The sequence below is a fragment of the Saimiri boliviensis genome, chromosome 4 (assembly GCF_048565385.1).
Source record: "Saimiri boliviensis isolate mSaiBol1 chromosome 4, mSaiBol1.pri, whole genome shotgun sequence".
Lineage (NCBI taxonomy): Eukaryota > Metazoa > Chordata > Mammalia > Primates > Cebidae > Saimiri > Saimiri boliviensis.
Window position 1 is genome coordinate 78,957,228 of NC_133452.1, and position 16,238 is coordinate 78,973,465.

At 38.4% G+C, this 16,238-nt stretch overlaps 1 protein-coding gene across 2 annotated transcripts in view; it reads left to right on the forward strand.

The window, feature by feature from the left end:
* Positions 1-16,238, forward strand: part of MDN1 (midasin AAA ATPase 1) — a 183,287-nt gene that overhangs the window by 59,579 nt on the left and 107,470 nt on the right. For both annotated transcript variants that reach the window (XM_074397695.1, XM_074397696.1), the window contains exons 14-25: positions 1,045-1,193; positions 2,180-2,240; positions 3,454-3,665; positions 4,195-4,298; positions 6,247-6,391; positions 7,140-7,236; positions 8,413-8,526; positions 11,232-11,379; positions 11,726-11,830; positions 13,773-13,924; positions 14,836-15,014; positions 15,970-16,178. In XM_074397695.1, coding sequence (XP_074253796.1) covers positions 1,045-1,193; positions 2,180-2,240; positions 3,454-3,665; positions 4,195-4,298; positions 6,247-6,391; positions 7,140-7,236; positions 8,413-8,526; positions 11,232-11,379; positions 11,726-11,830; positions 13,773-13,924; positions 14,836-15,014; positions 15,970-16,178 — 1,675 coding nt within the window. The remainder of the gene's footprint in view (positions 1-1,044; positions 1,194-2,179; positions 2,241-3,453; positions 3,666-4,194; positions 4,299-6,246; positions 6,392-7,139; positions 7,237-8,412; positions 8,527-11,231; positions 11,380-11,725; positions 11,831-13,772; positions 13,925-14,835; positions 15,015-15,969; positions 16,179-16,238) is intronic.

Here is a 16,238-nt window from a genome sequence, read left to right on the forward strand (position 1 = left end):
GGTTTTAAACAATAGACATTATTCTTTCACAGTCCTGGAGGCTGTTAAGTCATACTCCTCCCTCTGAAGGCTCTAGGGGAGAATGTTTTCTTGCCTCTTCCTGTTTTTTTTCTTTTTTCTTTTTTTCAATTTTTTTGAGACAGAGTCTCACTCTGTTACCCAGGCTGAAGTACAGTGGCGTGATCTTGGTTCACAGCAACGTCTGTCTCCCTAGTTCAAGGGATTCTCGGGCCTTAGCCTCGTGAATAGCCGTGATTACAGGCATGTGCCACCGTGCCCAGCTAATTTTTATATTTTTAGTAGAGACAGCATTTCTCTGTGTTGGCCAGCTGGTCTTGAACTCCTGACCTCAGGTGATCCACCTGCTTTGACCTCCCAAAGTGCTGGGATTATAGGCCTGAGCCACAGTGCCTGATCTCTTTGGCTCCCAGCAGTCTTTGGTGTTCCTTGGCTTGTAGTTGTATCACATCAAGTGCTGTCTCTGTTGTTACATGGCCCTTCTTTCTTGTGTGTGAATTTTTTTGTCACCAAATCTTCCTCTTATAAGGACACCAGTCATTGGCTTTAAGACCCACTCGAATGCAGCGTGACCTTATCTTAATTTGATTAATTTTCTTCAAAGACCCTTTTTTGAAATAAGGTCACATTCATAGGATCTGGGTGGACATGAGTTTGGGGAAAGATTATTACCCTATTTCAGCTAGGTACTGTTGTTACCCACATCTTACAGGTGAGGAAACTAGGCTAAGACACATTAAGTAATTTGCTCAAGATGAGATAACTGGTACAGATAGTCTTGTCTTATTAGTCTTTTTAATCTCCAGAGCCTAGCATAGTATCAGATATGTGAGTATTCGGTGTTTGCAGAGTGACTGAATTCTGTAATTTTTGTGTGTTGGAAGACTGTCTGATATAGCATGAAGACAATTACTCTGAGCTGTTTTCTCATTCTTTTTTGTTGACTCTGGAAAATCTGGTTTCTCACAGCAAAACTAGGAAAAGCTTGCAGCATGGTTTTTAAACTCTTTTTTTTCTCCTTCCCAGGGAGAAGTTCACTTTTGCTGCCACACGGCCGTCCTCTGTTCTCATCGAACAGCTTGCGGTGTGTGTCAGCAAAGGAGAGCCTGTGTTGCTGGTGGGAGAGACTGGGACCGGCAAAACCTCTACTGTCCAATACTTGGCTCACATTACAGGTAATGCCTAGAGGAAATAAATCTGCCCCCAGACATTTCATACTGACTACATTTTCTTCCTTTTTTAAAAATACTAAATTCAAAGACCACAGAATTTAACAAGTGCCAACAGTCCACATGTAGTCTCTTTGCCTGGAAATAACTACTTTTAACAGATTATTATTAAATTATTTCATTTCTAATCTTTGCCTATGCAAATACATATATATATGTATAGATTTTGTTTTGTTTTAAAACAAAATAGGGTATTATATGCTACATATTGCATTTAGTTAAGCAAATTGGAAAACTTTTAAAAACAGAATACTTCATTTCTTATTTTTATTTTTATTTATTCTTTTTGAGACAGGGTCGTACTCTGTTGTTGCTCAGGTTGGAACGCAGTGGCGAACTCACAGCTCACTGCAGCCTTGACTTCACAGGCTCAGGTGATCCCTACCATCGCCTCCCAGAGAGCTGAGACTACAGGCGTGTGTCACCACACCTGGCTGATTTTTTAAGTTTTTTTGTAGAGATGAGGTCTCACTGTGTTGCCCAGGTTGGTCTCCAACTTCTAGGCTCTCATGATTCAGAGCAAATGCACATTTGAAAATTTACCTTATTACCGAGCACGGTGGCTCGCTCATGCCTGTAATCCTAGCACTTTTGGATCTGGAGGCAGGAGGGTCGCTTGAGCCCAGGAGTTTAAGACCAGCCTGGCAACATCGTGAGACCCTGTCTCTACAAAAAAAATACAAAAATTAGCCGAGTGTGGTGGTATGTTCCTATATATAGTCCCAGCTGCTTGGGAAGCTGAGACAGAAGGATCACTTGAGCCCAGGAATTCGAGCCATGATTGGGCCACTGCACTCCAGCCTTGGTGACAGAACAAGACTTTCTCTCAAATAATAAAAAAGCCCCATGCTATATTCTACTGCCTTGAGCACACTGGATATTATTGGTCTTTAAATTATTGGAGTAACTCATTTGTACTTTCTTTATAAAAGGCCACCGTTTGAGGGTTGTCAATATGAATCAACAAAGTGATACCGCAGACTTGCTTGGAGGGTAAGAGTGGCTTAAAATTTTTTTCTTATGTTTGTGTTTATTGCTTGAGGGAAGAAATACTGTTTTTTTAGTGTTAACAACCACAGGTGCAATAGAAGAAGAGTTTTCAGGCCGGGCGCCGTGTCTCAAGCCTGTAATCCCAGCACTTTGAGAGGCCAAGGCAGGTGGATCACGAGGTTAAGAGATCGAGACCATCCTGGTCAACATGGTGAAACTCCGTCTCTACTAAAAGTACAAAACATTAGCTGGGCATGGTGGTGCGTGCCTGTAATCCCAGCTACTCAGGAGGCTGAGGCAGGAGAATTGCCTGAACCCAGGAGGCGGAGGTTGCGGTGAGCCGAGATCATGCCATTACACTCCAGCCTGGGTAACAAGAGCGAAACTCCGTCAAAAAAAAAAAAAAAAAAAAAGTTTTCTCGGATAAGGCTTTATTGGAGCTTTTGCCAGGGAGGTAGCACAAATTGTTGCTCTCTCCTACCCTTTTCCTAATTGATAATGTGTGGGCTGGGTTTAATTTACATAAATAAATCAATTTCATATATTTATTATTCCTCAGATTTTAGTCGAGCTTAATTAAATATGGATAGTTTCTTATTATGCCCTATACATGATTATTTAGACATGTTGGGAAAATAAATGATGTGAATTTTACTATTCAAGTAGGGCTTTAAATTTTTATTTTATTTTATTTTATTTTTTTGAGATAGGGTCTGGCTCTTTTGCCCAGGCTGGAGTGCAGTGGTGTGTTCTTGGCTCACTGCAACCTCCACCTCCTGGCTCAAGGCTCCTGCTTCACCCTTCCAAGTAGCTGGGACTGCAGGTGTGTGCTACTATGCCTAACTAATTGTTATATTTTTTTGTAGAGACAGGGTTTTGCCATGTTGCCTGGGCTGGGTTTGAACTCCAGGGCTCAAGTGATCTTCCTGCCTCAGTGTCCCAAAGTGCTGGGGTTACCAGTGTGAGTAGCCAGGCTAAGCTAGTTTTTTTCATAGCACTGTTAATTTGATAATCATTTTTACCTTCATTATAGGCCCTTCAAATGGGGGAAAACAGATTACAATTTAAAACTGTAGTGTAGATTTTAAATATTTCAGTAGTATTTCTGACTTTGATTAAATGAAATCTGAGACCTAGTCCTATTTTCTGAACCATGCTTTCTAACTTCTGTTAACTTCTGAAGTTTGTGAATCACATTTACCTGTGTCGGTTTCAGTTATAAACCGGTGGACCATAGGCTTATTTGGCTACCCTTACGGGAGGCATTTGAGGAGCTTTTTGCCCAGACATTTTCCAAGAAACAAAACTTTACCTTCTTGGGGCACATTCAGACCTGTTACAGACAGAAACGGTGGCATGATCTCCTGAAACTAATGCAGCATGTACACAAGTCTGCTGTTAACAAGGATGGAAAAGAGAGTGAAACTGGTAAGTATGTGACCCAGGATGCAGTGGGGGAGGGCATGAGGCTGGGCTTCAGTGAACAGATGAAGGGTTTTGGGGAAGAGTACAAATTGGAGCTTTCTAGGACTTGACAGAATGACTAATTATGAAGTATTGTGCCCCCATTCTTCATATGTTTTCTGCAAAAACAGATGACTGGTAATGCTGATGTGCAAGTACTATTTAGTCAGTAAGGCTCATTTCTTCAGAAAAAGCTCGTTTCTAAGGAGCTGGATTCCATAGCCAAGAGGCTTTTGCTACTTTAGTTTACTTCTTTATGGTTCCTTATCTGTAAAGCAGGAATAAGAACTAGTCCTGAGGATTGTGTGAGGCATAAATGAGATAATTAATACATATATATGCATACACGTGAGCTAATTCGTGTTATGTCTTGCATTTAGTTACCATTATGTAAGTTTTTGGAAGTAGTGTTTTGTTAATTGTATTATGTTTAAGAGTTGTATATATTACAACTCAAAATGTGTGTTAGATTCTTGTCTTTATTCTTTCCTAGGGTTACTCATAAAAGAGAAATGGGAAGCATTTGGTCTCAGACTCAACCATGCCCAACAACAGATGAAAATGACTGAAAATACCTTATTGTTTGCATTTGTAGAGGTATTTCTGTTTTCGTGATTTAGCTTATAGGAATGTTGATTTGATGCGAAACATAATGTTTTAGGCAGGTTACTGTTTTGTATTGTCTTAATGAAATAATGCTTTTGGGGGAAAATTTTGAAAAATATTCTTCATGGTAATTATGGCAATTATAAGGTCTTAATGAGCAATATCATTATTTAAATATAAATTTTAAAAGTATAAATTGATGAATTATAATTGTATATATTTATGAGGTACAAAATGATGTTATGATTTATGAATACAGTGGAATAACTAAAGCTAATTAACATTCATCACCTCAAATACCATTTTTTGGGGTGAGAATATTTGAAATGTACCGCCTTAGTAATTTTGAAATGTACAACTCATTATTTACTATCTACAACATGGTCACCATGCTGTGCAATATGTATCTCAAAGGAAAGAAAGTTTATTTTTTCTGTCTAATTAAGGCTTTGTACCTTCATTACTCCATACTCCCCAACTCTCCTAGCCTCTGCTAACTCCACCATTCTGCTGGCTGCTTCTTTGAGTTCTATTATTTTAAATTTCACATATAAGTGAGAGCATGCGATACTTGTCTTTCTTCACCAGTTTCACTTAAAATAATGTTTTCTGTTTCTGTTTATGTCGTAGCAAATGACAAAATTTATTTATTTTTTCAAGCTAAGATTCCATTGTTTGTATATCTGTATATATACAAGATTCTCTTTATCTGTTGATGGAAACATAGGTTGATTCTTTATCTTGGCTATTTGTGCATAGTGGGAATGAGCATGGGAATGCAGGCATCCATCCCTTCGATGTACTGTTTTCATATTTTTTGGGGGGGGAAGTACCCAGAAACGAAATTGCTGTATCTATTATTATTTTTAAAGATACAATTGATAACAACTAGTGAACTCTATAGTCTTTCTCTTGCCATGTGTGTCCCCGGGGAGTGTGTGAATGTGAGAGAGGAATTTGGAGCTGTTCACTTTAGTGCTCTAATTTTAATCCCAAGTCATGGACGTCTCTACTGTTTGCTGTCCTGTGACACTGTAGGAAGGATCAATTTGGTCAAATATTTCTGACTTGGGCATTTAAAAAAAATTTGTTTCTGTGACAGTCCTTAGATGAAGCCCTAGAGGAAGTGGGAGTCTTACTTGATGGTGTTTTAGTAACAAAGAAGGGCTACCCCACCGTAAGTTGTGGGTGTGGGAAATTTGGTCATCAGAATGATTCTTAATAGGATTATTCTAAAACAACCAGTTAAATTGTTGTGTTCTCAAAACAAGGCTTATGTTTTATGACTTAGTAATACACTGGAGTTAATATGTTTCTTCTGTTTTATGTTTTTCAATTAAATTCATAGTAGATTTGTTGTTAGGATGAGCATTTTTTACAAAAGTATAAAGCAGCTTAATAATTGTAAAATAGTTTTTGATGTTATGTCAACTGAGTAGATGATTAGATTTGTTTTTATTGCTCTAGGATATAGAATTTGAAGAGATAACACTAGTGTACTAAAGCCAGGGGACGATTCATTTTGACATTCAGCAGGTGTGAAAGGCTGTGTATGACAAGCACGAAACACATTTGTCTAATCTTGGTATAGCCTGACCCTATATTTATTTTGAGTTTTAATTGCCTTTGGGTGCCTTTAAACACATGACTACAATGTAAGCTATTTGCATGAACATCCACATAATTAAAGGATTTAGTTCATTGCATCTTTCTGTTAGGCCCAGAGATGTTCCCTTGACCCTTTTGGACATTTAAAAAATTAACTTGGCCTTAACTCTTTAACTGTCTGCTGTCAGCCAATGGGCAGTTAAGGTATAGGCCCATCAAGTGGGAAAGATTACCCCCTGCCTCTATTTCTAACCCTGCTTGCATAACTGTTCTTGGCAAGTGTGCCTTTATTTGACACAAATTCTTAACATTTTATTTTATCTTCTTCTAGGGTACATTAGCTCAGGCTGTAAAGAAAGGAGAGTGGATCTTGTTGGATGAGATTAACCTGGCTGCTCCAGAAATACTAGAATGTCTGAGTGGTTTGCTTGAAGGATCCTCTGGATCCCTAGTGTTGCTGGATCGAGGAGACACAGGTAGCACTTGAATCTCTTGGGATTTGACGTGGTGTCGAGCCCTATGGCCACTTTAGAGTGATTATTTATTTATTTATTTTGGTTAGAAGGATGACATGGGCCACCCAATGGAATTTGTTCATTTCTTAGATACTAGTTTTCCTCAAAGTTCATTGAATTGTTTTGGTATGGGGAATGTAAAGAAGAAGAATATAATTTGACAAGGTGTTTGGGTTATGGATAATAAACACACTTACAAAATAACAGGTGAATAGTTGATAAAAGATAACCGTGGGCCGGATGCGGTAGCTCAAGCCTGTAATCCCAGCACTTTGGGAGGCCGAGGCGGGTGGATCAAGAGGTCAAGAGATCGAGACCATCCTGGCCAACATGGTGAAACCCCATCTCTACTAAAAATACAAAAAATTAGCTGGGCACGGTGGCACGTGCCTGTAATCCCAGCTACTCCGGAGGCTGAGGCAGGAGAATTGCCTGAACCCAGGAGGCGGAGGTTGCGGTGAGCCGAGATCGCGCCATTGCACTCCAGCCTGAGTAACAAGAGCGAAACTCCGTCTCAAAAAAAAAAAAAAGATAACCGTGAATACATATACCACCAAAGACTGCAGTATAAGATTAGGTTATATATATAGGCCTGGAAAGTGATTTCAGGGGGGTTTTAGAGAAGACAAGGACGGTGTGAACAACCAGCACCTGGGGTTCTGTGGAGTTAATCTTCCCTTTGTTGAGAATTTATAACTTTCTCTTACAGAGCCACTGGTTCGGCATCCTGACTTCCGTTTATTTGCCTGCATGAATCCAGCAACTGATGTAGGCAAAAGAAATCTCCCACCAGGAATAAGAAACAGGTGAGGACATGGCTCTTAGAGACTTTGCTGTGTTGCCCAGGTTGGAGTGCAGTGCTGTGATATTGGCTCACTGCAAGTTCCTGGTTCAAGCAGTCCTCCCACCTCCCACCTCATATTCCTGAATACCTGGGATTACCAGCACATACCACCACACCTGGCTATTTTTTTTTTTTTTTTGTATTTTTAGCAGAGATGGGATTTTGCCATGTTGCTCAGGCAGCACTCTTAACTGGGCTCAAGCGATTTGCCTGACCAAGCCTTCTTTTTAAGATTCTCTTTATTTATAGATTCGTAATATTAATGTAACCAAACTTTAGAGCAATGCTTGAAATTTCTTGGCCTCTGATAGAGGAATCTTGATTTCCTGAATTGTGATATTCCTCTACTTTGTGCAGGTGGTAGACATATGGGAATCTCCAGAGCACTGGATAATTTTTACCTTTATGTTACTAGTATGACAATGAATATTGCTGAAAATAAAAGTCTTTCCTTTCTCAGATAATTCTTTGGCTTCACAGTATAACAGGAAAACATATATCAGTATAAGTATATTTTAGGAGCACCGTCCTCTTTGGATGAGGATGATAATCTGAAAAGGCCTTTTAAGTTTCTTTCATTTTTTATCACTAAGCACTGACATGAACAAAGTACTTAGTTGTTGGTGTTTTATGTATGTAGCATTTGGGAAAAGATAAATGACCAGATTTATTTTTGGTAACCATTTACTTCATTTTGAGTTTTGAAATAGCTTTAAAACTTTATTAGATCTCTCTGTTTGTTATAAAGTAACAAAAGCTTCTTCCGGAAGCTTTTCTTTTCAACCATTTTGTTTTGTTTTCGATGGTAAGGGGGCTTGTTTTTTGTTGCACTTACTTTTTTGTAGCATGCAATTATCATAACACCTGAAAATGAGAATAATTAATTCTTATTTTTGTAACTTTTTTCTTGTAAAGACTATACATGGAAGACTTACTGCGTAGAAGAAACAATAATGATATATTTTTGGTAATGGTTACATTATCCTTTATGATCAGTTTCTATCTCAGGTTGAAAGACATTTTATACTACAAGCAGTTAAAAATGAGCTGACATAGCTTCTTCTGTTTCATGTGTTTTCTATTGTCAGCATAGTTATATTAACTTTCTGAAAAGTGTTTATTATTTATTGTCTTACAGATTCACAGAACTTTATGTAGAAGAATTGGAAAGCAAAGAAGACTTACAGGTTCTTATTGTAGATTATCTGAAAGGATTGAGTGTAAACAAGAATACAGTGCAAGGAATCATAAAGTAGGTTCCCTTTGGTATGTCTTTATAAACTCTCTGAGCATGGAAATGTGCTACTCATGCACACACACAAATAAGTATTATTTTTTCTAACTTGAGAAAACTGATGGCAGGATGATTATTTAGATTCTGTTGTAAAGTTGAAACCTGATATGAACTCCTTCAGGTTTTTCAAAAAAAATTACATAGAAAGCTATGAATCACCACCTATGAGAATATATATAAACTCTCAGATAATGCTTGCCTAATTACCTTTATATCCATGGCTGAGAGTTTGAATTCTTGGAGATGTACATGGCTTGCATTTTGATCTGTCTTGAAGAAGGTTACTTTCCTTTCTTTTCTTTATCTTTTTTTTTTTAAAGACAGAGTTTTTTGCTTTTGTCGCCTAGGCTGGAGTGCAGTGGCGCGATCTCAGCTCACTGCCACCTCCGCCTCCCAGGTTAAAGCAGTTCTCCTGCCATGGCCTCCCAAGTAGCTGGGATTACGGGTGCCTGCCACCACACCAGCTAATTTTTGTATTTTTTAATAGAGACGGGGTTTCACCATGTTGGTTAGGCTAGTGTCGAGCTTCTGACCTCCAGTGATCTGCTCACCTTTGCCTCCCAAAGTGCTGGGATTACAGGCATGAGCCACCATGCCCTGCTGAAGGTTACTTTTCTATTTGCAATATTTATACTAGCTATGGGATATAGGGAGAAAAGGGTTAATATAATTGATTGCATCAGGTTTGGAATTATTGGAAGCTTAGCCTAACAAATAATAGAGTAGTTGTGTGGCTTGGTGCTTTAATTTGAGACTGTTAATCCTGCTTTTTTTTTTAATGCCATATGGGCAATGTGCAATCTTTTGTGTCAGATAACCTCAATTCTAGCATTGGTTCTATGAGAAACTAATTGTGTCATCATGGGCCAGTGACTTAACTTGTCTGTTCTCTGGAAAGAAGTATAACATGTAAAGGGATTGAAACAGGGTAATATTAATGTTTTACTGTGTATTTGTATGTTTTTTCTCTTCCTTAATACAAATATTTACTGAGTGCCTTGGTGCTAGTGATATAGTTATGAGTAAGACAGACAAAATCCTGGTTCTTCTCATTAAGCTTTAATTCTAGAGGAATAATATAGGTTGTGATAAGTGAAGAGAAATTACATATAAAGCTCAGTAGGGTTTAAGAAAATGAAGAGTTGGAGTTCTATTACTTTTTTGATTTTTTTTTTTTTTTTTTTTTTTGGAGACAGGATCTTTGCTTTGTTGTGCAGGCTGGTCTTGAACTCTTGGATTCAGGTTATCTGTGAGTGGTAGCCTCCCAAAGTGCTGAGAATACAGGCATGAGCTACAGCACCTGGCCTTGAAATCCTGTATTAAATAGATTAGTCAGGGAGGCATTTGTTTAGAATGCTTCAGAATGGTTTTCCACACCGCACCCTAAATTGGAGTACTCTTTGTTAGCCAAGAATATTTGGACAAAAGTATAAATACATATAGTTATGATTCCAGATGCTAAAAGTAAGCTTTTATAAGTGCCTTATTTTATCTAAAGAGATAAGGAGATAAAATGAGGCCCTTATAAAATACTGATAGTATAAGTAGTACATGTTCCATGTATTAAACACCCAGTTCCAAAACAGATTCTTTCTACAAAAGAAAAAGTATTTTTTAGACAGCAAAGAGGCAAGACAAAGCCCATTTGGTCAGGAACTTGGATTTCATCTGTGATGCCTACTTGGTTACATTTGATCTTGAGGTTATAATTGATCATGCATTTCACAAAATGCCAGAAATCATGTTTCAGTCTGAAACTTCTCCCATCCTGTCATCACCTGGACTTCTAAAGTGTGGTAGTGACAGTAGTATTGGCCATCGTATCCTGCTTTTTAACATTTTGTCAGTATTGATTATAGCCATATTCATAGCCTTTTGAAATGCCATGCATTCTTTTTTCCATGTCTTTATTCATCCCCATTTTAGATTGCACAGGAATATTTTATGCCCCTTAAGCTTGAGCAGACTCTGGAACACAGAAGCGTCTCACCTTTTTTTTTTTTTTTTTTTTTTTGAGATGGAGTTTCACTCTTGTTGCCCAGGCTGGAGCTCAACAGCGTGATCTTTCTTGGCTCACTGAAACCTCCACCTCCTTGGTTCAAGCAATTCTCCTGCCTCAGCCCCCCAAGTAGCTGGGATTACAGGCATGCACCACCATGTTCAGCTAATTTTGTATTTTTAGTAGAGATGGAGTTTCTTTTTAAAAAAATTTTTTTAGATGGACTTTTGCTCTTGTTGTCCAGGCTGGAGTGTAATGGCAACAAGGCTGGAGTGTAATGGCAACGATGTCGGCTCACCACAGCCTTCGCCTCCCAAGTTCAAGTGATTCTCCTGCCTCAGCCTCCCAAGTAGCTGGGATTACAGGCATGTGCCACCATGCCCGGTGCTTCTCACATCAGTACCTTTTTGCTAGAGAATTACACATTGCACTTTCCAGTTTCCATAAAGAAATGGATAGATCTTCATTTTGTTGTTTTGAAAGATAGCTCTTAGTATGTGAAAAGTGGATTTAAAAGAGACTGAGATATTTTGATTCATGCCCTAGGAAGTTGCATGCAAGCATGACCATTTCTGCATCTAAAAATGTCCTTTGGATTTTCTGTAGAGAATTGATAATAATGGATACTTATTAGTAAATAAAATGACCTTTATTCTGTTTGTAGCTTCTACACAGCTTTGCGGAAAGAGTCTGGGACCAAATTGGTGGATGGCACTGGCCATAGACCTCACTACAGCCTTCGGACTCTGTGCCGGGCCCTGCGATTTGCAGCCTCCAATCCATGTGGCAACATTCAGCGCTCACTCTATGAGGTCTTTCTGAAGTCTGTTTGACAGAATATGAGCTTGATGGATGGGTTCATGGGAAGGAAGGAATAGGGATGCACATGCCAGGATGCCTGTGCTTTGGTCATATCCGTGCAGAATACTTCATACCAGACCTACCCTCCCCTTTTAAATTAAATATTTTACTTTTTATCTTTAAAATTTTTATTTTTAATTATACATAGAGATAGGGTATATTACTATATTTAAATATTACTATATTTAAAAGTTGGGAAGCAGCATTACTCAAGTGGTTAAATTTTGTTCCAGAAATAAGTTTGGTTGTTATTTGCAGAAGGTCACTTAGCATTATGCATATTTGTTTTCTCTCTAGGGTTTTTGTTTGGGTTTCTTAACACAGCTTGACAGGGCATCACACCCAATAGTTCAGAAGCTCATCTGTCAACACATTGTCTCTGTCAAGAGTCTGCTAAAGCAGGTATATTCTTTTGTTATTTTTGACTTATTATACATTACAGGCCGAATTACCAAATTTTCAGCTGTTTGGTTTTTTTTTTAACACATAAAATTTTAATTATAAAAGTAATCTGTTGTGAAAAGTTTAAATATTACAGAAATGCATGTTTAAGTGGTGAAAGTTTCCAATAAACATGCTCTTTGGAGATTTAAATACTGTGGATAATCCTTTCCAGATAAATTATATGATGTGTATATTTTATTTTCTTACATATCCAAATTTTGATATGTGTCTGTTGATTTACTGAGGTAAATTCTAGTATGTATTTAATGTGAGACTGTCTCATAAAGAAAATATATATATATGTATATACATATACATATATATATATACACACACACACATATATATATATACACATATATACACATATATATATATATTTTGAGAGACATAGTCTTGCTCTCTTGCTCAGGCTGGAGTGCATTGTTTTAAACTTGGCTAATTGCATCCTCCCCCTCCTTGGGTCAAGCGATTCTTATGTCTCCGCCTCCGGAGTAGCTGGGATTACAAGTGCACGCCACCATGTCCAGCTAATATTTGTGTTTTTAATAGAGACTGGGTTGCACTATGGTGGCCAGGCTGGTCTTAAACTTCTGACCTCAAGTGATCTGCCTGCCTTTGCCTTCCAAAGTGCTGGATTACAGGTGTGAGTCACCATGCCCGACCCATAAGAATATTCTATAGCTTTCCTTTTTAACGTAACTGAATCTTGTATTTATTTCCGTTTTATGTACCAGAGTTCATTGTGACATGCCTTCTAAGGGCCACGTAGCATTTCACTGGATGGGTACACCATAATTTCACTATTTACATAGTTTAATTACACAGTTAGGTATAATCTGTGCCTTCTGATTGATGGTTGGGCCTTTTTTGAGGAGGGTAGTAGTGGGGTCACTGTTATAAACAATAGCCGTTTTGGATTTGACAGGAAATTACAAAATAGCATGTGACTAAAAGAGGCTGAGAGAAAGTGGCTCACAATCAACATGTAAATTGGCCTGTTTACATGTTGATTGCTTATTCATTAGGAAGAGAGAGCCCTTAGGACTTGGGTGTTTCTTTGGACTCAGTCTTTCAAAAAATCATACAAGTAATAGAAGCGTAAATACTTGTGGCAAATTGTAAAAATATTGAGAAGACTCAGTTTTGCTTTTACCATTATTGTAATCAAATACTAGTCTCTTCCAGTTGCTCATTTTGTGTGTGTGTGCCTCAGGGTGTGATAGAAACTTAAAAAGCTCCTTTCCCCGTTTCCCTGACTGCTTCTCAACTCAACTCAGCAGGGCCTAGACTTGTAGCTTGAAGTCTGGTGACCAAATGCTCAAGAAGAGTACTTTTCTGTAGTTAAAGATTTGACCACCATTTAGCCATTTTTTACTTATAAAAATGGGAATTTGTATAATCGAACTGATAACTTACACCATATCTCAGAAAAGTTATGCCATCAACCACAATATTATCCTTAATGGACTGGTTGCTCTGGAAAGTCAGTTTTATTTTTAATGTCCTCTAGGTGATCCAGAGTATAATAGTGCAAAAGCTCTTTTCTTAATACAACACTGGCCCTCTTTTTGGAACATGGTTTATATGAAATTCATGTTTTTGATCAAAATTCTTAAGAGTGGGCATTTTGATACGTGGGAGAAGAGAACTGATTCATAAATGGTTTTGATTCCAACTATTTTTTCTCAAACCTACCTACTCTATTTCAGCTTTCAAACCAATACATAATACCATTTTGTTTTCATTCCTCATAATTTTATGTTCGTATTTCACCCATGGGTTTCAATGTTGAAAGTACCCAGAACAGCTTGTTCAACAAGTAGCTCTTTTCCTACTCTGAAAGAATGCCTTAGTTGTTGCAGTTGTGGGTTATTCTTTGAACTTCTGTGTCTTTCAGCCTATTCCTGAGCCAAAAGGAGGTCGGCTTATCCAGGTTGAAGGCTACTGGATTTCAGTGGGAGACAAGGAGCCTACAATAGATGAGACGTACATTCTGACATCCTCTGTGAAGCTGAACCTGAGAGATATAGTCCGAGTTGTCTCTGCAGGGTGTGTGGGCTTTTTTCTGGCTGCGCTGCAGGCATAGGCATTGATGACAGTTTGGTCTAACTTACTTAACTTTCAAAAAGCTTTATTCTTATTCTTTGGCCAAGTGAATAATTACTTACAAAAGTCAGTACTGTATCTTTTTCCTGGTAGGAAACATTGTTTCTAGTTGCAACTTTGGAGGGAGCATTATGGAAGCAGATGATTTTATCTATCTTTAAAGTTGTCTTTTGTTATTTTGCTGATGAATACTTACTACAAATTATTGGGTGAATGAGTAACAGTTCTACTTTTAGTTTCTCACAAGTTTTGCCAGCAGAGTTGGAATTGCTTTCCTCAGTATTTTTTGAGGAATAATGTTTACAGAGAAACTTACCAGTGTATGGGTATAAAAATCTTCTTTTGCTTCTTGAAATTTCCAGGAATATAAAAAGAAAAAAAAAAAAGAGAAAAAGTGCTGTTTTAATGATGCCGTTAAGTGATGTAGTCATTCTGTTTAAAAATCAACAACAACAAAACAAAAAATGATACTTGACCAGGTGCAATAGCTCATGCCTGTAATCCCAGCACTCTGGGAGGCCGAGGTGGCTGGATCACTTGAGCCTAGCGGTTTGAGTCCAGCGTCAACAACAATGCAAAACTCTGTCTTGGCAAAAAATACAGAATTTAGCTGGGCTTGGAGGTGCATGCCTGTAGTCCCAGCTACTCAGGAGGTTGAGGTGGGAGGATCACTTGAGCCTGGGAGGTTGAGGCTGCAGTGAGCTGTGATTGCACCACCACACTTCAGCCTGGGTGACGGTGGAACCCTGTGTCAAACAAAACAAACAAACTAATACTCAGTTCTGGTTTCTCAGCTTTGTGTTTTTTTGTCGTTGTTGTTTTTTCAAGTTGCTTAATTGGTTAATCTTTTACAGAACCTATCCAGTGCTGATTCAGGGAGAGACATCAGTTGGTAAAACAAGCCTCATCCAGTGGCTGGCTGCAGCTACTGGCAACCACTGTGTGCGTATTAACAATCATGAACACACGGACATTCAGGAGTACATCGGTTGTTACACATCTGACTCCTCAGGGAAGCTTGTCTTTAAAGAAGGTAGGATTAAGATTCCATTCCATGGACATAGGTGTTCATTCTTTCAGACACATTCCTCTAAGTAATGTTACTCTTCATCCTTTCTAATTGAGGCACATGGACCTTTGCTGTAACAGCTGGCTTTTCTTGATGCCTGAGCTATATATAGTTAAGGAGGATGTACAAGTTGCTGGATTTCTTTAGGCTCTACTAATCTTGCTGGCTGTATATAAGACTGTAGCCAAATTTTTAAGATAGGAGTTGAACTGGTGCTTCATTTTCTTTTTATTTAATTTTTTTTAGAGATGGGGTTTCACCACGTTGGCCAGGCTGGTCTCAAAATCCTGACCTCAGGTGATCTGTCTGCCTTGGCCTCCCAGTGTGCTGGGATTACAGGCGTGAGCCACCACGCCTGGCTGCTGTTTCATTTTCTTAGGGATTCAGAGAATGGAGTGAGTATTAGCCTTTCCAACTGAGGCACATGGACCTTTGCTATAACAGCTAGCTTTCCTTGATGCCTGAGCTACAAATAATTAAGGGGCGATGCATAGGTGGCGTGCATTCTTTAGGTTCTGTTAATCTTGCTGGCTGTGTATAGGGCCAAATTTTCAAGAGGGGAATTGAATTGCTGCTTTATTTTCTAGGGATTCAGAGACTAGGGTTAGTGTTAGCCAAAAGGAAGTTGGGAATAGATACGAGAATGTGGTAATTTAAATGAAATTAGACTGCAGGGAAAAATTAAACAAGAAACGAGGTATCTGTCAGCCTTGGCTGTGGGGAAAAAGGGGACTACTTTAATTGAGAATTGTTCCTCCTTGATTTTCAGTGTCATAATTTGTTTTGGCGCAAGACTAGCTGCAGAAAGTAATTTGCTTTGAAATTTAATGATAACCTGGGATTTGTTGATTTGTACATAACACATTTTAAAACTTTGGACTGATTGATACGCTAGTTTTTGGTGTTTGTTTCTTCCTAGGTGTTCTTATTGATGCCATGAGAAAAGGCTATTGGATTATTTTAGATGAATTAAATTTGGCTCCTACCGATGTATTAGAGGCACTGAATAGGCTGTTGGATGATAACCGTGAATTGCTTGTAACAGAAACACAGGAAGTTGTTAAAGCACACCCTCGGTTTATGCTTTTTGCCACCCAAAATCCCCCAGGAATTTATGGAGGCAGAAAGGTATGTAGCATGTGTCCCCTTCCTTCAATTTGTAACCACCTCAGAGCCTAGATTTTTCTT